Below are 22342 nucleotides of genomic sequence, written 5' to 3'. Positions count from 1 at the left end.
CACTGTAGTGACTCTGATTCTATTGCACTAATGCAGCCCAAATCAAAATTGCAAATGACATCTTGTGTGACCGTGGTGCAATTCCCCTCCTCCTCAATCAATCAAATCTCCTCTCAAGCTTCTCCTTATTAAGAAAAGCCCCAGACTCTCCGATCTATTCATGTATCACTTATCGCTGGAACTATTCTTGTAAATCTTTTCTCCACCCTTTCTAATGTCTTCACATCCTTCCTAAAGTGTAGTACCCAGAATTTGGACACAATACTCTAGTTATCTCTTATTATTTTCTAAATGTTCATTATAACCTCCGTGCTTTTGTACGTTATGGGCGGGATTCTCAGTTGCCCTATGCCGAAATCGGGACAGCGATCGGGCAGGGAATGGCTCCCTACGCCAAAATCGCGGCAAGCAGCGGTTTGATGTTTGATCGCAATGCTCCGCCGCCTCCAAATCGGCGTCATTGAGACGCACGCCGCGCGCAGATTCAACCGTGTTTGCATATCATTATCGGGTCCATCCGCTATGCTCCGCCTCCGATGGGCCGAGTTCCCGACGGCACAGGCCACGTGTCGTCTCAACAGTCATGAGCCTGGTATGGCAGCTGCGGAGAGAGAGGGCGTATGTGTCCAGCACCGCCATACTTCGCCGACAGCCGTGTCGCTGGCCTGGGGGAGGGGGGGGGGAGGTTCTGCCAGGGCTGGGGGGAGTAGTGGGGGATGGCCAGTAGGTGGGCTGTGGGATTGGGATTGATGGGTATGCAGTCCAGCACATCTGGCGCCATCTTTACGGGCACAATCAATGCGTGTGTGCAGGGGGTGTAAGCGTACACGCGGCTGCAGCTTGTCAGCACTGTGCGTGTCCAGCACAGATCCTGCAATTCTCCCACCATTTTTTGCTTGTTCCATTGGTTTTTCACAAGGCACTAGTGCTAGCCCCTCACCTGGCACGGAATCGGTGCGGGTGAGTGGCCGAATTTTCCATTGTGGAACTCCACGGATCTTCTGTTGGCGTCAGCCCTTGACCAGAAACGGAGAATCCAGCCCTATATCTCTATTTATAAAGCCCAGGATCCTGCACTTATTTTTATTTGTTCATGGGATGTGAACATTCTGGTAAGACCAGCATTTGTTGCCCATTCCTAATCGCCTTTGAGAAGGTGGCGGAGAGCCACTTTCTTGACCACTGCACTTCATATAGTGCAGGTAGACCAAACGTGCCATTACGAAGGCAGTTCCAGGCTATTGATCCAGTGGCAGTAAATGAAAGGCAATATTGTTCCAAGAGAAATGTGTGTGGCGTGGAGGGGAACTTACCGGTTGTGTTCTTCCTTGTTCATTATGCCTTATTCATCAGTTAATCAACTTGCCCTGCCATCTTCAACACTTTGTGCACCCACAGGTCCCTCTCCTTCTGCATGCATAGAATTGTATCCTTTATTTTGTATTTTCATTCTTCCAACCACAATATATCACTTCACACTTCTCTGCATTAAATTTCATGTCATATATCACACAAACTACCAGCCTATCTATGTCTTCTGGAAGTGCCTTAATATCCTCCACACAGTTCATGATGCCTTTGTGCAGCATTATCAAAACTATAATACTTTTCTCAAGTGGAAGACTGTTCCACAAACATTAATAAAACATCTCAACAAGGAGTTTGGAGGGGGCACAAGTTTATCAACTCATTTGTCTATTTTTGTCTGTTTGCTTTCAACCTTGATGAACAGCAATGAAGTTCGTTCACATTTATTATCAGGATATATTTTACTGTTTTCTTACAAAAGAATGTCATTCACTTCAATACAGACTGGGATATAGCATATCCTGCAAATGCCACACAAAGTAATGAATACTGGTTTGATTAATGGTTCTTTAACTAAACTAATTACCATACTTGATTTCATTTTCAGATGTGCTACAGGTGAGGCCTGGCAGGAGATCATGTTATCCTGTCTCCCAGGAAAACTTTGTGAGAAAGAGTCAGCATTTCATGAACCAGAGTATAATTGTGGAACCCATTTTGCTTTCTTCTACTTTGTTAGTTTCTACATGCTTTGTGCCTTCTTGGTGAGTATATATCCAGAAGTATTTTAGAATTTTCAAATTAATGTATATGGTATCCAGTAGGAATACATACTGCTCAGGAAAGATTACTGGAGATTATGCATTCTGTGAACTAATTCCCACCCTCCCCAATGTAACTTTTTGATGCTACATTAGTGATAAATGCTACAATACTAATAAATGGTGAGGAATGACAGGTGTGCACCATATGTTCACCTTATGGACAGGGGCAAAGTCAGAAGTTCCCAAACTCAGCAAAATCCCTGAGTTATGAGGCAGATGCAAAGAACCATATGAGGGGGAATTAGGGGAAATTGGAGGGAAAACTTAGTCCAAACTCCTAATTAACATTTTTGAGCAGTAAGCCTTAAAAGCAAATTCTCTTTTTAATGACATATTTTCCTGCGTCACACAATTAAAATCTGAGTGATGGCTTCATACACATTTCCCACTTGCCAGCCATTTTACTGCACTGTTTTCTTGGTTGACTGAGGCGCCTGCCAGACACACTCAGGATTATTATGAATAAATTTAAATCTTGATCCAATGCAGTCAGTAAGTTTTAATTGCCTAATGAACAGAGCACCCATAGCGGAGATCAATCAGGTGTGTTTAAAACTTTGAGGAGTCTGGACAATTTGAAATGCTCCTTCAAATTAAATCCTTCTACCCCATTCACATTGATGACTTATCCTGACTGTAAGTCTAATGCAATCTTCACAGGGCCAAATGATGGTGAACCACCTTGGGTTGCCTTTTTTAGTGAGGAGCTAGCCAGCAGAATGTTCATAGGCTTCAACCATTAAAAAGGACCTTGAGCGGGCTTCTCCATTACCCAACGCCGAAATTGCGAATGGCGATCGGGTGGGGAAATTTAATGAAGCCGAAATTGGGCCACGTGCTGATCTTATGCCGGGTCGCTCTGCTCCGCTCCCTCCAAATAGGCGTCATCGGGATGCGCGCTGCGTGCAGTCACAACCCCGTTGGAATGTCATTAGCGAGCCCACCAGCGACGCTCCACCTCCAATGGGCCGATTTCCCGACTGCGCGAGCCACATGTAGTCTCAGTGGTCATGAGCCTGGTGTGGTGGCTACGGAGAAAGAGAGCCAGCAGACAGTATCCTGCACTGCCATACTCGGCTGTGATCCGTGCTGCTGGCCGGGGGGCTTCTGCCAGGGCTGGGGTGAGTAGTGGGGGATGGCCAGGAGGTGGGCTGTGAGGTCGAGGTGGGCAGGTACGCGGTCCAGCAAAGTCGCCACCATCTTTTCCGGCGCAATCGGTGCGTGTGTGGGGGGGGGGGGGGGGTGTAGGCATACACACGGCTGCTGCTCGTCAGCCCTATGCATGTGTAGCATGGACCCGATGATTCTCGGACCGTTTTACGCATGTTCCGTGGGTGTTTCACATGGCATCGGTTCTCGCCCCTCACCGGTAGCAGAATCAGTGTGGGTTTTGTTCCAATTTCCGCGTCCTGAAACACCACGGATTCTCAGTTGCGCCAGCACTTAGCCTCAGGAACAGAGAATCCAGGCCCTTGGGTGCGATTCTCCGCCCCCCACGCCGGGTGGGAGAATAGCGGGAGGGCCTCCCGACATTTTCACGCCCTCCCGCTATTCTCCCCCCCCCCCCCCCACGCCTGACTCACGCCACGAATCGCCGCTCACCGTTTTTTAAAGCGAGCCGCGATTCTCCAAGGCCGATGGGCCGAGCGGCCGGGCCTTCACGCCCGTTTCAACACGGCAGCAAACATACCTGCTCGCTGCCGTCGTGAAACGGGCGCCAGATGCCCATTTGGGGTATCTGGGGGCCCGATTGTCACTGCAGTACCGGTCGCGGGCCGTACGTCCTTAACGGACGCATTATTTTCCCTCCGCTGCCCCGCAAGATCAAGCCGCCACGTCTTGCGGGGCGGCTGAGGGAAAAGACGGGAACTGCGCATGCACAGGTTGGCGTTGTCCAACCTGCGCATGGGCGGCCGATGACATCGGCCGCGTCAGCCGGCGTGACGCTTGACGTGCGGCCTTGACAACGGTCGTCAAGGCCGTGACGCACGGGGCCGCGCTCCTAGCCCCACCCGGGGGGGAGAATCGGCCCCGGAAGTGGGCGTGAAGGCTGCCGTTGGTCACGGCCTGTCCCACGGCAGCCTTTACGATTCTCTGCATTTGCGGAGAATCTCGCCCCTTGTCTTTCATTTCATTTCCTTAGCCTTACATCCCTCTAACTGTCTGCCCACTAGTTAATAGCCCCACCCACCATGTGATTCTTATATAGACAAATTCAGAAGTACAAACATGCAGAGACCTTTTAAAATATGTTGAGGACATTTAGTGACTGTAAAGGAGGAGGAAATTACATTAAAATAAATAGGTTATAATTTTCGGTGAGAAAATTTGTATGCCTGTGTTAAATGTTTATGCTCCTGCTTTCAAAATGAAATTATGTTTTATATTTTCAAGTCACCTTAAACACAGTTGGTTAAGCTTGTCTCTCTGGAGTTCCACTGGGTATGCTACCAATTGTAATTTTAAAATGGAATCAGGGACCTATGTGGGACGTGAATTTGCATAAATTCATTTTTCCAGCGGGAGACCTGCCGACCACCTTTGTCTAGCCCAGGTCAAAATGAGAACAGGTCGGATGTTGTTGCAAGAGTGGTGGATCTTCCTTCAGCAAATTTGATCTCACCAAAATTCTGTTCCTGCCAAAAACCAATGATAAAATTATCAAAATGGATCCCAGTAAGTCACAGGAAATGTTCAGACCCCGTTGTATTCATGAAATGAAAATCACTTATTGTCACAAGTAGGCTTCAAATGAAGTTGCTGTGAAAAGCCCCTAGTCGCCACATTCTTGCACCTGTTCGGGGAGGCTGGTACGGAAATTGAACGTGCTGCTGGCCTGCCTTGGTCTGCTTTCAAAGCCAGCGATTTAGCCCTGTGCTAAACCAGCCCCAGTACGTTGATCATGTTGATGTTTCTCTCTTTGTCTCTTCTCTTCTGCCTCATGTCTTTATTTTCAACTGTTTCTTTCGCTTAACTTTTCTTTTTACTTTTGCTATGGTCATCTTCTGGTAATTCTTTTCCCTTTTGCGAAGTCACTGGTGAGTTATATGTCAGGAAAGGGTCCACTATTGGCTGCATACTGCATTTGGGATGGAAATTGTGAGAATAACGTGTCTTTTAAAATTCAACACAAACCAAATGGAACTGGAAAGAAGTAGAAATGTAAAAACGTTCAAAATGGAGGACAGAATTCATGGTCTGGTGAACTCTGTCCACTATTTTGAACCTCCACCCCCAAGTGCCATTCTGTATAATGTTCTCATGTTTTGTTTTCACACAGAACTGACCCTTATTTTGCTATTAACACATTCTGCTTTTTTGCTTTCAGACAGTGTTGACCATTATTATCCTATTAGCAGTTACTCTGGATCAATGTTTTAATACGATCATTACCACACCCTTTGTTCCATTGCATCTTTGTCATTTAATCTCTCCAGCCCTCCAATCAATCCCTGACCTTCTATTTTGCTCCACCTGCACTGCCCCCTTTCTCAACAGTATAAAACCCATCCCATTTCCACCTCTCTCTGCTTCCAAAGATGTGTCATATTGGGCTCTATTTCTCTCTCCACAGATGCTGCCGACCTGCTGAGTTTTTCCAACATTTTTTGTTTTCATACTTACTGTAAAATTCAGGTACTGTGTTTCCTGCGGTATGACACCCATAACAATTAAAATACTTAGTGCAATACCATCTATAAGACTATTGGTCTGGCAAATACTTATAATAAGAATTCAATTATATGTATGCCCACATCGTGAATTTACTAAATGAATATTTCTAATAATAACTGGGTAAAGCTAATTTTTAAAAACTGAGATTTTACTTTTTCAAGCTTCTTTTTCTATCCACTTTTCCCCTTTAATCTGACGCATAGATTACGGGTGGGATTCTCCGTCCGTTCATGGCAGCGTGATTCTCCAGTCCCACTGCAGTGCATGGGAGATTTGGCTAAGCGCAAAATCCTCCGCCTCACTAGCAGCGGTCGCGGGGCAGACTCACATCGGAGAATCCCAGCCTATGTTTCAGACTCCTCCCTAGCTGTCTCTCCCCCCCCCCGTTGGTGTTGTGTACCATCCCATTGCCAGATGCTCTCTCTCTTGTAGGAGCTGTGCTGCGGACCGCCCTCGCTCCTACTTCCTTGTGCTAGCTTTCCCGCTAGTGTTGTGCTCCCCCCTCCTGGGGTCAACTATGTATCTACCCATCGCTCGCTATCTAGTTTCCCCTCTTGCTCTCCTCTTTACCCCTTCCTTCCTACCCTTTAGTTCCCGCATTCAGAGCAAGGCAGTTCAGTCTAGCGCAAAATGTCTCTCAGATTGATTATTTGGGTGATCTTCTCACCGTTGTCTTTGCTGCTGTTTTCTCAGCCTGTTCTCCTGGACAAATTTGTCCACGTCTGCAGGGGTCGTGAAAAAAAGTTCCCTGCCCTGGAACGTGACCCAGAGTTTAGCCGGGTACAGCATCCCAAATTTTACTTTGCTTTTGCACAGGGGTGCTTTTGCACAGAACTCCACCCGGCGCTTGGCCAGGTCTGCCGCAATGTCCTGGTAAATTCTGATCTGGTGCCCTTTCCAATTGTAGGTCCTTGTCTGCGTGGCCCAGTGCAGGATTCTTTCCCAGGTTTGGTACCGGTGCGTTTTGGCGATTATTGCCCTCGACTGTTCTCCAACCTTGGGTTTTGGCCAGAGCGACCTGCGGGCCCTGTCTATTTCAGGTGGGTTCCCACCAGGTTTTCCAGCATCTGGGTCACATAGTCCGTGGGATCCCTGCCTTCGATCCCTTTCGCCAGGCCCACTATTCTTAAATTTTGGCACTGTGACCGGTTCTCCTGGTCCTCTATTTTCCCCGTCAGACTTCCCTGCAACACTATTTCCATCTCCAGGGCAGTGATCCGGTCGCTCTGGCCTGTGGAAGCTTTTTCTAATTCTTTGATGGTGCTCCGCTGGGCTTCCAGTCTCCTCTCTGCTTTGTCCAGTGTCAGCTGCATGGTTGCCAAGCCCTCCGTGATCACCACCTTAATTGCAACTTGAATATCAGTCTTTATCTCTTTCTTGTGCTCTGTTCGTTCCCTGGAGAGGAACTTCCTCCAACCGCCGTCTGGTGACGGGGAGCCCCTGATGCGCGGTCAATAACTACTGAAATGAGGATGTAGTCCGAATTGAAGGCTTTAATCAACAAGGTGTTTCCCCAGCAGCTAGAGAGTTCGCGAAGGCCCGTGCCTCCGTGAGGCCCCAAGTTTCCTTCTCTAACAGTCTCTGGCGGATTTGTGGCGACTGCATACCCGCAACAAAGGCGTCTCGGATTAACAGTTCGATGGTCATTAGCAGAGACTTACGGGCAGCCGCAGTTCCTCCCCAATATAAGGAGTGCACGGTAAAAATCATCTAACGACTCACCAGGATTCTGCTGCCTCGAAGCCAGCAAGTGCCGAGCGTAAACTTGATTCACCAGTCGGATGAAGTGTCCTTTAAGCAGTTCCATGGCGGAGTCGTAGTCGGACGTGTCCTCGATGAGCGTGTAGATGACGGTGCCGATGCACGAGTGGAGGATGTGTAGCTTCTGCTCTCTCGTCGGTACGTTTTCCGCCGTGCTGAGGTAGCTATTAAAACAAGCTAGCCAATGCTTGAATGTAGCTGCTGCATTAGCTGCGTGGGGGCTGAGTTGTAGACACTCCGGCTCGATGCGGAGCTCCATCATTTTAAAATCTTGTTGATTAAATTGATGCGCGATCAATAACTACTGAAACGAGGATGTAGTCCGAATTGAAGGCTTTAATCAACAAGATGTTTCCCCAGCAGCTCGAGTACAGAAAGAAGGCCAGCTGCTAGGAAACACGGGTTCTTATACCCCGCCTCACTGGGCGGAGCTACCTTACGTTCCAACCAATGAAATGCAAACACTTGGACCAATGAGCAGCGAGCCTTCTCCATCAATGGTAGCTCACACTCCCAGGTACCGTAGTACCTCTAGTCATACTACCACAGCCCCACTTCTGGTTTGACAGTCCTTCTCGATCCGGTGCGGCCAGAGCTTCGTTGACTCGTACGTCTGCCATCTAGGCCATTTGTTTCTCCTGGTTTCTTCCATTTTTTTGTCTCCTTACAGCCTCTGGAGTTACTGTTGCTCAGCATCTTCTCTTGTCCCATTGTTAAATAGAGTGCGGGGATACTTTTTTCCCTGTTTTAGCGGGCTATTGTGAGGAAAAGAGCCTATTTTTGGGTTCATAGGAGGAGAGCCATCTGATGTGCGACTACTCAGCAGATTCCCATCGCCAGACATCTTTCCCTTCACTTTTGAATGCTCTCAAGAACCCTGCTTCGATGCGAAACCACAATGTTTAGAACCACTCTTGCTATGATTCATGTGAAAAAGAGGAAGTTAAACCACTTAGCTGCTTTTGATCTGCTGAGGAGCTGTCATACATAGTAAGAGTGCTTTTAAAAATTGTGGTTAGTCACCCTCATGTCTCCATGCTGTGGGAGGTGGAGGAAGGGGGGGGGGGGGGGGGTGGTGTGACCCGCTAGTCCCGTGATGGGGGAGGCTGCCCCTACTTGTCAGCAGGGTGGGGCAGGATTTGCATTGTGAGGGGAGGGGGTCTCACCGCAAATCTTGGTATCAGGCTGCCTGATCAAAATGACAGTCCAATATCGTTAATCCAACGGAACCAACAAACTCTCCCCGTGCTTAAATTAGTATGGTAAAGGAGGGGGCATTTCATATCAGGCTCCACTCCTAGAGCCAGTGAGGACCAGTAGCGATTCTCTGCTGGCGGGAACACTAAAGCATCCACAACGGAGAATTATGGCCATGGTGTTTCTTCAGTAACACATATAAAGGAGCCAATACCGTTGACAGATTTGGAAAAACACCCATAATAATTAATTATCCTCAGGAATGATTTAAACTCTGATGCGTTTCTAGAGGCCAGTGTCTCCTTTATTGCCCCTACTTTGTCCTTCTTGGATTCCCATCAGCAACCACATAGTAACCAAGGTAAGCTACTTCGCTGGCCTTGAAAGTGCATTTTTCCCTTTATAGGCGGACTCCCGCCTCCTGAAATCTTCTCAGCACTTCTTTTAGATTAGCCAAGTGCCCTTCTTCAATTCCACCAATGATCAATTCTTCATCCAAATATACAACGACATGCGACAAGCCCAGTAATAAATTTTGCGTGGTTCTTTGAAATATGGTGCAAGTTGATGAAATACCAAAAGGCGAGCGTGTACACTGATATAATCATTTATGGGTGTTAGTTGTCACGTAGCCTCTGGAAGCATAATCCAACTCCAATTGTTGATATAATGAAATGAAAATCTCTTATTGTCACGAGTAGGCTTCAATGAAGTTACTGTAAAAAGCCCCTAGTCGCCACATTCCGGCGCCTGTCCGGGGAGGCTGGTACGGGAATCGAACCTTGCTGCTGGCCTGCTTGATCTGCTTTCAAAGCCAGCGATTTAATCCAGTGAGCTAAACCTATACATGGTACATATCCAATTTTGTATATGAATGTCCTCCGGCCACTCTTGCATAAAAATCCTCTAACTTTGGGATAGTGTTTCTGTCCAGCTTTGCTGCTTGGTTTACTGTTAATTTATAGTCTCCGCAAATGTGGTCTGTTTTATCTGGTTTTATCTTCTTTCCCTCCTCCTCAACTCCATTTGCTTTGAAGAAAAATTCTAATCAATCTTCATACCGTACCCAATCTTCAGTAGAGACATCGAATGGATCCACTCTACCAAATACTGGCATCTTTGCAGCTCTCTTCTAGCTTGACTTCGACTGGACCAGATTCGGAGCTGTTGATCTTGCAAGCACACTTGCTGCTTTGCTTTTACCTCATTGCCAAATGTTGTAACTTGGCTCCGCCAGTTACAAATGAACTATAACATTTAATGGCAACTAATCTATGGATCCTATAAATAACTATTTACAGGGTGATGCAGATTCAGTGCTTCCAGCCTTGGCTCTGGGATCTAACTGAGCAAAAGCCCGCTCCCTGCTTAGGTGATCCCGTGGGCTAATTAGTGATTGGACGAATGGGTCAAATGTTCCTTCAGACGATCATCCCTTAAAGGGGCTAGCTACTACATAGAGGAACAAGATTATTATGTTCTTTTCCCCAAGATGTAACATAAAATAGTGTCTGTTTAATTAATCATAGAACTTACAGTGCAGAAGAAGGCCATTTGGCCCATCGAGTCTGCACAGGCCCTTGGAAAGAGCAGCCTACCTAAAGCCTACACCTCCATCCTATCCCCGTAACCCAATAACCCCACCTAACCCTTCTTTGGACACTAAGGGCGTGGCAAATCCCCCTAACCTGAACATCTTTGGATTGTGGGAGGAAACCGGACCACCCGAAGGAAACCCACGCAGACAGGGGGAGAAAGTGCAAACTCAGCACAGACAGTGACCCAAGCCGGGAATCGAAACTGGGACCCTGGAGCTGCAAAGCAACTGTGCTAACCACTGTGCTACCGTGCCCCCCATAGGGTTCAAGTTCAACTTTAAATTCAACATTTGTCCAGGATAATGTAATGAAAAGCTGTTAAAGCACTTTGAATATTTCAGTTCATCTGTAACGAAGCTCTGCAAGTGCTGTACTAATCGTTTTAAAAATAACATTATATAATTAGAAATATTTTCACCACATCGTTTACTGGTCAATTGAATTTAAGCTTGAGCTCCATTTTTACAATCAGAATAGATTTCAGGTTCTTTTTTTGCCTTATTACTGGGCTGTGATACACAATGATTGCATGCATTATCATTGCATAACATTTAATATAATTATTGTATGTGAGCTAGCACCAAATGGTGTGTATATCAGGGCACAAGATAATTCAGCCCAATTTAGTTGATCCAATTGTCATATGACCCATATGGTGTTATCAAGGAACTGAGTATAGTAATGTGAGAGAACACATGACCCGCACCTAGCGATCAGTCTAGTTTTTGACAGAACAAACATAGAGCAAACATGGAGGTAACTCCTAAATTGAACCCTTGGCTACTGTGGTAGTCACCGCTGATTATATAATAGAGGTAATATGGTAAGGCTCCTGTACTACAGGTATGTGGATAGATCCCTGCCTGCTGGCTCTGCACAGTAGGTGGAGTATACATGTGTGTGCACACCGAGATGCTCCCGGGAGCAGTTGCAGGAGGCCACACATCTCTGCTTAATAAGGCCTTGATTACCCTCTACTCTCGTCTCGTCGTAATTGATAGTGCATCAATTTATTAAGCAGAGATATTACAGCGATTACTACGCATCAGGCCAGATCACCTGCAACTGCACCCTCAAGCAGCGAACGCCACGTCGGCCTTCGACCACTGGCTAGCTTGCTTCAAAAGCTACCTCGGATCAACGACTGAACAGCCCTCGGACGCACAGAAGCGTCAGATCCTGTACTCACGGGTGAGCTCTGAGATTTTTCCCCTTATCCGGGATGTGCCCACTTGCCCTGAAGCTATGGAGATTCTGAAAGGACACTATATCCGGCTGATCAACAAACTCTACGCCAGGCACCTCATGTCCACGAGGCAGCAACTCCCCGGTGAGTCATTAGACGATTTCTGGCGTGCCCTGCACATCCTGGCGAGGAACTGCGATTGCCAGGCAGTTTCGGCCGTTAAACATACAGAACTCTTAATCAGGGATGCTTTTGTTATGAGCATGGGGTCGGCGTACATCCGCCAGCGCCTATTAGAAGGGGGTACGCTCGACCTCACGGCAACCAGGCAACTCGCGGACCCGCTAACAGTAGCATGCCGTAACGTACAGTCGTACGCCCCCGACCGCACGGCATATGCCCCCGACCGTACAGCGCCCTCATGGCATCATAGGCCCCACCAGCAGCCGCCCCCAGCCAACCCCAAGCCTGCACCGCGGGCAGCCAGCCAACCCCCGGGGGCCCAAATGCTATTTCTGCAGGCAGACAAAGCACCCCCTGCCCAGCATGAAGTGCAACCTGCAAGGCCTACGGAAAGAAGGGACATGTCACTGTACATAGGCCCAGTGTTCCTGCACCCCCCACATGCGACCCGTGGACACCGCCATTTTTGTCCACGCAGACCATGTCTGGCTCATGGGCGCCACCATCTTCCTCCCAGCTGAACATGTGCAGCCCGTGGGCACTGCCATCTTCCTCCCAGCGGACCACGTGTGGCCCGTGGGCGCCGCCATCTTTAACGCCGCCTGCCATGTGCACCCCGTGGGCGCCGCCATCTTCGGCGCTATTTTGGACGGCATCGCAGGACCCCTGCTTCATCTGGCCGTTCATCGCCTGTCACCGCCGCTGACCAGCCCGGGGCCTACCAACACCAGCAGCAGCTCGCCTTCATCATGCTCGACCAGTCCCGGCCGCATAACCTCGCAACCGCGGCGACAAGGGTGAAAAACGATGGGCACAAGACATCCTGCCTTCTTCACTCCGGGCAGCGCCGGCCCTAGGGTTGCTGGCGCCCCGGGCAAGCTGAACTTCGGCGCCATTCGGGGGGGCGGGGCCGGGGGGTAGGGGGGGCGGGGCCGGGGGCCGAGGGGGGGCGGGGCCGAGGGGGGGTATGGGGGGGCGGGGCCGAGGGGGGGCGGGGCGGGGCCGAAGGGGAGTCGGGGGCCGGGGCCGAGCCCGAGGGGGGGGGGGGGGCCGGGCCGAGCCCGAGGGGGGGGCGGGCCGAGCCCGAGGGGTGGGGGGGGGGGCCGAGCCCGAGGCGGTGGGGGGGGGGCCGAGCCCGAGGCGGGGGGGGGGGCCGAGCCCGAGGCGGGGGGGGGCGGGGCCGAGGCGGAGGCGGGGTAGGCGGAGGCGGGGTGGGCAGGCCCGAGGCGGGGTGGGTGGGCCCGAGGCGAGGGGGGCGGGCCCGAGGCGCGGGGGCGGGGCCGAGGGGGGGGGCGGAGGGGGCCGCCCTGGGGGAGGGCGGCCACCGCGCATGCGCATTTGGCACCGGCCCAACTGCGCATGCGCGGGACCCGAGTCTGGCGCCCCCTAGCACATGGCGCTCCGGGCGACTGCCCGAGTTGCCGGTGCCTTGGGCCGGCCCTGACTCCGGGAGTACAGAAAGATTCATCCACCCCTCTGTGGTAAGGTGCTGCACCCTCACGGTACACCCCGTTACCTAGAGAATCTTCCTGGCCTCCGGATCCCATTCCGTGGAAATCCGGGGGTACTGCATCATCACCCTCACCGTCCAGAGCATAGAGTTCAGCAACTTCTGGCTCTACGTCCTCCCCAACCTCTGCGCTGCCCTGTTACTCGGCCTGGACTTCCAGTGCAACTTCCAAAGTCTAACCATATGCGGCCTCACGACCCTTAAGGTCGACCCATCTTCCCTGTTTGCAAACCTCATGCCGGATTGCAAACCCGTCGCCACCAGGAGCAGACGGTACAATGCCCAGGACAGGACCTTCATCAGGTCAGAGGTCCAGTGGCTGCCGCGGGAAGGCATCATTGAGGCCAGCAACTGCCCCTGGAGAGCCCAAGTGGTAATAGTAAAGACTGGGGAGAAACAGAGGATGGTCATTGACTACAGTCAGACCATCAATCGGTACACGTACTTCCTGAACGTGGTCGATGAATACTCCCAATTCCCCCAACACCAGAAGCCCGAAGTGCTACTTTTGCGGCCAGGGTAAGCATCCCAGACAACGCTGCACTGCACAGAACGCGACTTGCAATGGGTGTGGGAGGAAGGGCCACTTTGCAAAAGCCTGCCAGGCCTGATCTCTCCCTAAAACCCCTAGACCCAGCAGCGCTGCCTGCTGCCTGTCAGGGCCGCCCCCAGCTGCTGCGCCACCCGTCATCTTCGCCGCCATCTTCGATTTTGCCCGCCACATGCGACCAACGGGGTCCGCCATCTTTTCGCCATCTTGTACTCCACCCGCCACACATGACCCATGGGGGCCGCCATCTTTGATGCCATCTCTGATGCCATCTCTGATGCCACCAGCCATGTGCGACCTATGGGGCCGCCATCTTGGGACCAGCCTCCCGGGAGGCCTGCTCACCCAGTCGAACGCTGGCCGCTGCTACCTCCAACCGGCCTACCCATCACCTTCCGAAGCTCGCTTCCATCACACTCGGCCAGTCTCAGCCTCATCACCTCACAAAATCTACGATGACCGTCCGGATCCACAGGCATGAGACAGCCTGCCTTTTCGACTCCGGCAGCACAGACAGCTTTATACACCGAGATACGGTAAGGCGCTGCTCCCTCCCAATGGGTGTGGGAGGAAGGGCCACTTTGCAAAAGCCTGCCAGGCCTGATCTCTTTTTCGACTCCGGCAGCACAGACAGCTTTATACACCGAGATACGGTAAGGCGCTGCTCCCTCCCAATTTTATCTGCGACCCAGAAAATCTCCCTGGCTTCCGGATAACATTCAGTAGAAATCCGGGGTACTGTGTCACGACCCTTACTGTACAAGGCGTAGAGTACACTACCGTCCTTCCCCATCTCTGCGCTGCCCCATTACTGGGGTTCGACTTCCAGTGCCACCTCCAAAGCCTTACTTTAAAGTTAGGTGGCCCCCTGCCCCGCCTCACCGTCTGTAGCCTTGCGGCCCTTAAGATCGCCCCACCCTCGCTCTTTGCTAACCTCACTGTTAGCCCGTCGCTACTAGGAGCAGATGATACAGTGCCCAGGACAGGGCCTTTATCAGGTCAGAGGTCCAGCGACTCCTACAAGAGGGGATCATTGAGGCTAGTAACAGCCCCTGGAGAGTCCAAGTGGTGGTCGTCAAGACTGGGCAGAAGCACCGGATTGTCATTGACTACAGTCAGACCATCAACCGGTGCACGCAGCTTGATGCGTACTCCCTCCCCCGCATGTCTGACATGGTCAACCAGATTGTGAAGTATCGAGTCTTCTCCACGGTTGACTTGAAGTCCGCGTACCACCAGCTCCCTTTCTGCCCAGAGGACCGCCAATACACTGCCTTCGAGGCAGATGGCCGCCTCTACCACTTCCTCAGGGTTCCCTTCGGCGTCACCAATGGTGTCTCAGTCTTCCAACGAGAAATGTACTAATGGTTGACCAGGACGGGCTGCAGGCCACGTTCCCGTACTTAGATAATGTCACCATCTGCGGCCATGACCAGCAGGACCATGACGAAAATCTCTGGCACTTCCTCCACACCGCTAAACTCCTGAACCTCACCTACAATCAGGAAAAATGCATTTTCCGCACAACCCGCCTAGCCATCCTTGACTACGTGGTGGAAAACGGAGTCCTAGGGCCTGACCCTGACTGCATGCGCCCCCTCCTGGAACTCCCCCTCCGCCACTGCCCCAAGGCCCTGAAGAGATGCCTGGGGTTCTTCTTTTACTAAGCCCAGTGGGTCCCCAATTATGCGGACAAGGCCCATCCACTTATTAAATCCACGATTTTTACCCTGACGGCTGATTCCCGCCTGGCCTTCAACCGCATCAAGGCAGATATTGCCAAAGCCACGATGCACGCTGTGGACGAGTCCATTCCGTTCCAGGTGGAGAGCAATGCGTTGGACTTTGCTCTGGCCGCTGCCCTCAACCAGGCGGACAGGCCCGTGGCTTTCTTCCCCGTACCCTCCATGCCTCCGAAATTCGACACTCCTCCGTCGAAAAGGAAGCCCAAGCCATTGTAGAAGCTGTGCGATATTGGAGGCATTACCTTGCCGGCAGGCAATTCACTCTCCTCACTGACCAACAATCGGTTGCCTTCATGTTTAACAATACACAGCGGGGCAAAGTCAACAACGACAAGATTCTGAGGTGGAGGATCAAGCTCTCCACCTACAAATATGATATCTTCTATTGACCTGGGAAGCTCAATGAGCCCCCACATGCCCTATCCCACGGTATATGTGCCAGCGCACAAGTAGACCGACTTTGGGCCCTCCACAATGACCTCTGTCACCCGTTTTTTTCACTTTATCAAGGCTCGCAACCTGCCATACTCCACCGAGTAGGTCAGGATCGTGACCAGGGACTGCCAGGTCTGCGCGGAGTGCAAACCGCACTTCTATCGGCCAGACAGAGCACACCTGGTAAAGACCTCTCACCCCTTTGAGCACCTCAGCATCGATTTCAAAGGGCCCCTCCCCTCCACTGACCATAACATGTACTTCCTCAACATTGTTGACGAATACTCAAGATTTCCCTTTGCAATCCCATGCCCTGATCTGACCTCTGCCACCGTCATCAAGGCCCTGCACAGTCTTTTCATCTTGTTCGGGTTCCCCACCTACATCCATTGCGATCGGGGTTCCTCCTTCATAAGCGACGAGTTGCGTCAGTTCCTGCTCAGCAACAACATCGCCTTCAGCAGGACAACAAGCTACAACCCCGGAGCAACGGACAGGTGAAGAGGGAGAACGCGATGTTCTGGAAGGCCGTCCTCCTGGCCCTACGGTCTAGAAGTATCCCAGTCTCCCGCTGGCAGGAGGTCCTCTCCGATGCTCTCTACTCCATCCGATCGCTCCTGTGCACTGCCACCAGCGAGATCCCTCACAAACGTAAGTTTGCCATCCCCAGGAAGTCCACCTCCGGGGTCTCGTTCCCGTCCTGGCTGACAGTCCCAGGGCCTGTCCTCCTCCGGTAGCACGCAAGGAGTCATAAATCAGATCCCCTTGTCGAGAAGGTTATGCTCCTCCATGCCAATCCACAATATGCCTACGTGGCACATCATGACGGGCGACAGGACACTGTCTCCCTCCGGGATTTGGCACCTGCAGGTTCCCCAGCGACCATCACCACACCCCCGAGCCTACACCGTCTCCCTCCACCACTACCCAGATACTTCAAGAACTGGCACCCGCAGGCCCACCGACGACCATCACCACTACCCTCGCCCATACACCGCCCCCCCCCCCCTCCTCCACCGACTCAACTAATGTGTGAAGAAGCGGACAACACGCTCCCGGATGTGCAGGTCTCGACATCGGTGCCCACACCACAGCCGGGACTGAGGTGATCACAGCGGAAGGTCAAGGCCCCCGACAGACTTGATCTTTAAGTCCACTTCACCCACGCTGGACTCTTTTTTTAACAGGGGGTGAATGTGGTAAACCACTGTAGTGTATAATATGTGTATTGTGGTAAATCGCTACTGTATTATATGTAATGTGGTAAACCACTGCCCGATGGCTCCACCTCCCTTTGGGCCCGTTAGAAATGTGGCTGGTTGGGTGGCGCAGTGGGTTAGCCCTGTAGTCTCACGGCGCCAAGGTCCCAGGTTCGATCCCGGCTCTGGGTCACTGTCCGTGTGGAGATTGCACATTCTCCCCGTGTTTGCGTGGGTTTCACCCCCACAACCCAAAGATGTGCGGGGTAGGTGGATTGGCCACGCTAAATTGCCCCTTAATTGGAAAAAATGAATTGGGTACTCTAAATTTATAAAAAAAAAGAAATGTGGCTGGTCTCCGCCTCTGACCCAGTTTGGGATCAGCAACCAGGAGGCTTTCTGTTTAGTTTATTAAAGCCTCAGTTACATTCATTACTCGTTTTGTGTTCATTGATGGCACATCACTTTTGCAACCCTAAAACATAATGCTGAAATGGAGAAATCTGCATCCATTGTTTAAATATTTTTCAAGGCTGACTGCGAGCACCATTGCAGCAGGAGCCCAGCTGCTCTGGCTGTAGCACTGGCTGCAGTTCTTTGTGAAGGTCAGTGAAAACAGGAACTCTGTCATGGCGCCTGTTTACATTCAGAGGCTGGCAGCCATGAGTCAACGTGCAGACATTGTGCTGGGAAATGGAAAAGAAGCATAGATGATAGGCAGTCCAGGAGCTGTGTGAACCTCAGTCTGAAGTCAGAGAAAGGGAACAGTACAGAAGAGCAGCAGCTGTGCAGCAGGATCAATCATTGGAAGCATTATGTCTCCCAGCTGCAGGCATGGGCAAGGGCTGTCTGCTTCAAAGAAAAAATGCACAGCTTTGTGTGGCCTTATCTCTCCGTTGATGTCCCACCTCGGGGGTGGGGGGGGGGGGGGGGGTTGGGGGGGGGGGGGGGGGGGTGAGGGTGCAGGCACCGCCAGAGCCGCCACCACTGCACTTAGTCTCAAAATGGGAGAATTCCAGCTTGTGCCACCAAATGGATAGCAGTGCCATCTTGAATTTCACCAATGTCTTAAAGCAGAACCTATCCTTTATCTAGAGTTCAAAAATCAATTTCAGATTGATTTGGATTTATCCAAGGCCCAGACCAATCACATAATTGAGCCTTTTGGAGAAAAGGCTTTAGATACACAATTACTTGGCTAAACAGTTAACGCATAGCTTTATTTGTAAGGCCATGTAGCAGGCAACATTATTGCTGGACAAGGGGGGCGATTCATCGAGCCCCGCGCCAGGCCAGAGAATCACCACAACCGCGCCACAACGCCCCGCGCCGGCACACGATTCTCCGAGGTGCAGAGGCGGCGCCGTCCGCTGTAATCAGCGGGGCCGCCGATTCTCCGGCCGAATGGGCCGAGCGGCCGCACCAATACGACAGAGACCTGCCAGCGCCGTTCACCCATGGTCGCTGCCGGCGGGAACTCTGCGGGAACGGTCGGGGGGGGGGGCAGCCTGTGGAGGGGGGAAGGGGGCTCCTTCACCGGGGGGGCCTACGATGGAGTCGGGGCCCACCGATCAGCGGGCCGGCCTCTCCCCCCCCCCCCCCAAAATCCGGGCCTACTTAATGGCGCGGCCGACCCCTGAACACCGACACCATGTTGGCCGGGGGGCCGGCGCGCTAAAGAAGTCCCCCGCACATGCGCAGGTTGGCGCGGCCCAACTGCACATGCGCGGGTTGGCGTGGCACCCATTTGGTGCCGCAAAAGGAGGCTGGAGTGACATGAAGTGCTCCAGCGCCGTGCTGGCCCCCTGTGGGGGCCAAAATCCATCATGCCAGGGCCCAGTTCGCACCGTCGTGAAACGCAACGGTGCGAATACTTGTTCTCCATATCGGAGAATTGCCCCCAAGGAATCAAATAATCATCTGTGAAATTTGAAGGAGTACTAAATTCACTCGGTTTATTTTCACTCAAAAAGCAACAAAATCCCCGAAAATTTAATGTGTGGCCAGATGTTAGGAAAATCTGTCAACTTTTATTAATGATCGTTACAGGATGGCTGAAGACTGAAAATACAAAGACCTAAAATCTGAATTATTCTTAAATAGAATAGTTACATAGGAACATAGAAATTAGAGTCAGAAGTAGGCAATTCAGCCCTTCGAGCCTACTCCTCCATTCAATCAGATTATGGCTAATCTCTTCCTGGTCTCAAAGCCTGTTCCCCATATCCCTTTAATCCATTTTTTAAAATCAGAAATATATCTCTCTCTTGTTGGAATTGCAAGCATACTGAAGCGAAGAAAGAGCGAGGCCTCGAGAAAGTTATTTAAATTTTAAGGCAGCCTGAACTCTATGTGCAGCACATGCCCATTTTAAGAAGAGCAAATGAATCATGATACAAAGGAAACCCCACACTCCAGTTAGTTAAACAGCACAGAAGCAGGGGCACTCCAGGCCAAGAGAAGCAATGCTCTAACTGATCAGTAGAACGACCATGCCAGTGTTGTGGCGTAAAGCTCTCATAGGTGAGCCCTTTCAGCCCAAAGCTTTCAATGTAACAGGATTGGACACTTCCGCAAACTTTGCAAGGTCCAATCATCTAAATGGACAGAAGGCCCAAAGATGATTCATGAGATTGAGACTGCACACCAATAAGTCACTCAGCCATGCTTCTTAGGTGAGATCAAAGAACTGGGGGCTGGATTCTCCGCCCTGCTGCACCACATTTCTGTTCCACCCCGCCGGCGGGATGCTCCGTTACACTGGCCGGTCAATGGGGTTTCCCATTGTGGGGCTGCCCCACGCCATCAGGAAACCCCCGGGCTGCCGTTAAAATGGAGCATCCTGCCGGCGGAGAATCCAACTCCTAGGTTTTCATTTTAGAATGCAGATATTTCAGTTAACGGCCATCTCACAAACTCAAAATTGGTCACAGGGGCCAGTTAAAGTCCTATCGGATAAAGAATCATAGCTGAGAGACCTCTGGCTTCGAACAACAAAAGCATCACTCTAGAGGCCCGGAAGAATCTGATTTCCAGTTAGGTATAATTTTGGCACCACTGTGGTATGGCACCAAACAAGAATGACGTGCATTGGTGAATATTAAAGGCTGTGTGGTCGGCCTTTAAGATGGTATGTGAATCTCCCTGTAGGGGTTGTATGCTCGTTTTCAGCTGTGTTAATATACTAGAATGCTAAACGAGTGCTACGTATATCAACTGGCAGAGATTCTGCATGTGGTATGCAGAGATTCTTGTATGTTTCTAGATATCTAAAATAGCTGTTACAAGGTAATTTTTCATTACCCAACTGCATTGTAATGCCAGAATCTCATACTGGTTTTCTTTTAGAGGACTAAATTTGTTCGAAATTTTATATAATGTATATATTTTTTCTCAGATCATCAACCTCTTTGTGGCTGTAATCATGGATAATTTTGACTATTTAACTCGTGACTGGTCCATTCTTGGTCCTCACCATCTGGACGAATTTAAGAGAATCTGGGCTGAGTATGACCCTGAGGCCAAGTAAGTGCGACCACTTAAATCTCAGAATTTAAAACATTAAATTTAGGTATTGCATACATTTCTTCTTTGTTTTATATTCTTCATTAATCTGACATAAACCCTATGCTATATGCCATATTTATCTGCATTTTAGACTCTCAGTCTATGCATGAGCCTAAGTTCCAAATTCTAGGCCTGAAGGACCACCACTTCTGTTCCTAAAGTCTGAACCACACATTATATGCAAGTAGAACAGATGTTTCTCTTGGCTCCACTTGGGGAATCAACATAAGTCCAGAATCGGAAAGATAATGTGCAGAAATCAGTTTCTGCCCAGAGTACTGTCCAAAATTTCCCCCAGTTGTATAAATAACAGTTCACCTGCAGCTCAGCTGTAACCAATATGACAGCATCATTGGTGCTTATGTCCCAACCCTTCACTCCACCTTGATAAAATCCTCACTGCCATCCAAAGAAGAAAAAAAGTCATCCTTCAGGGGGTCTTTAATGCAAGGATTAACCATGACTCCAATGTCTGGAATAGAAACATCGGGAATAACAAGGTCGCAAAACCCACTGTAAATGGCGTCCTCCTGATTACAACGTGTGCTCAGCATGGTCTCATTTAAGAGAATCTGGGCTGAGTATGACCCTGAGGCCAAGTAAGTGCGACCACTTAAATCTCAGAATTTAAAACATTAAATTTAGGTATTGCATACATTTCTTCTTTGTTTTATATTCTTCATTAATCTGACATAAACCCTATGCTATATGCCATATTTATCTGCATTTTAGACTCTCAGTCTATGCATGAGCCTAAGTTCCAAATTCTAGGCCTGAAGGACCACCACTTCTGTTCCTAAAGTCTGAACCACACATTATATGCAAGTAGAACAGATGTTTCTCTTGGCTCCACTTGGGGAATCAACATAAGTCCAGAATCGGAAAGATAATGTGCAGAAATCAGTTTCTGCCCAGAGTACTGTCCAAAATTTCCCCCAGTTGTATAAATAACAGTTCACCTGCAGCTCAGCTGTAACCAATATGACAGCATCATTGGTGCTTATGTCCCAACCCTTCACTCCACCTTGATAAAATCCTCACTGCCATCCAAAGAAGAAAAAAAGTCATCCTTCAGGGGGTCTTTAATGCAAGGATTAACCATGACTCCAATGTCTGGAATAGAAACATCGGGAATAACAAGGTCGCAAAACCCACTATAAATGGCGTCCTCCTGATTACAACGTGTGCTCAGCATGGTCTCATTTAAGAGAATCTGGGCTGAGTATGACCCTGAGGCCAAGTAAGTGCGACCACTTAAATCTCAGAATTTAAAACATTAAATTTAGGTATTGCATACATTTCTTCTTTGTTTTATATTCTTCATTAATCTGACATAAACCCTATGCTATATGCCATATTTATCTGCATTTTAGACTCTCAGTCTATGCATGAGCCTAAGTTCCAAATTCTAGGCCTGAAGGACCACCACTTCTGTTCCTAAAGTCTGAACCACACATTATATGCAAGTAGAACAGATGTTTCTCTTGGCTCCACTTGGGGAATCAACATAAGTCCAGAATCGGAAAGATAATGTGCAGAAATCAGTTTCTGCCCAGAGTACTGTCCAAAATTTCCCCCAGTTGTATAAATAACAGTTCACCTGC

General features: G+C 50.1%; 1 protein-coding gene across 4 annotated transcripts in view; it reads left to right on the top strand.

Annotated features, from left to right (window-relative positions):
- Positions 1 to 22342, top strand: part of cacna1c (calcium channel, voltage-dependent, L type, alpha 1C subunit) — a 1225933-nt gene that overhangs the window by 1082435 nt on the left and 121156 nt on the right. For all 4 annotated transcript variants that reach the window (XM_038780480.1, XM_038780479.1, XM_038780478.1 and 1 more), the window contains 2 exons: positions 1916 to 2072; positions 20569 to 20696. In XM_038780480.1, coding sequence (XP_038636408.1) covers positions 1916 to 2072; positions 20569 to 20696 — 285 coding nt within the window. The remainder of the gene's footprint in view (positions 1 to 1915; positions 2073 to 20568; positions 20697 to 22342) is intronic.

Source organism: Scyliorhinus canicula, chromosome 20 (assembly GCF_902713615.1).
Source record: "Scyliorhinus canicula chromosome 20, sScyCan1.1, whole genome shotgun sequence".
Taxonomy (NCBI): domain Eukaryota; kingdom Metazoa; phylum Chordata; class Chondrichthyes; order Carcharhiniformes; family Scyliorhinidae; genus Scyliorhinus; species Scyliorhinus canicula.
This window is presented reverse-complemented; position numbering and strand designations above follow the sequence as displayed.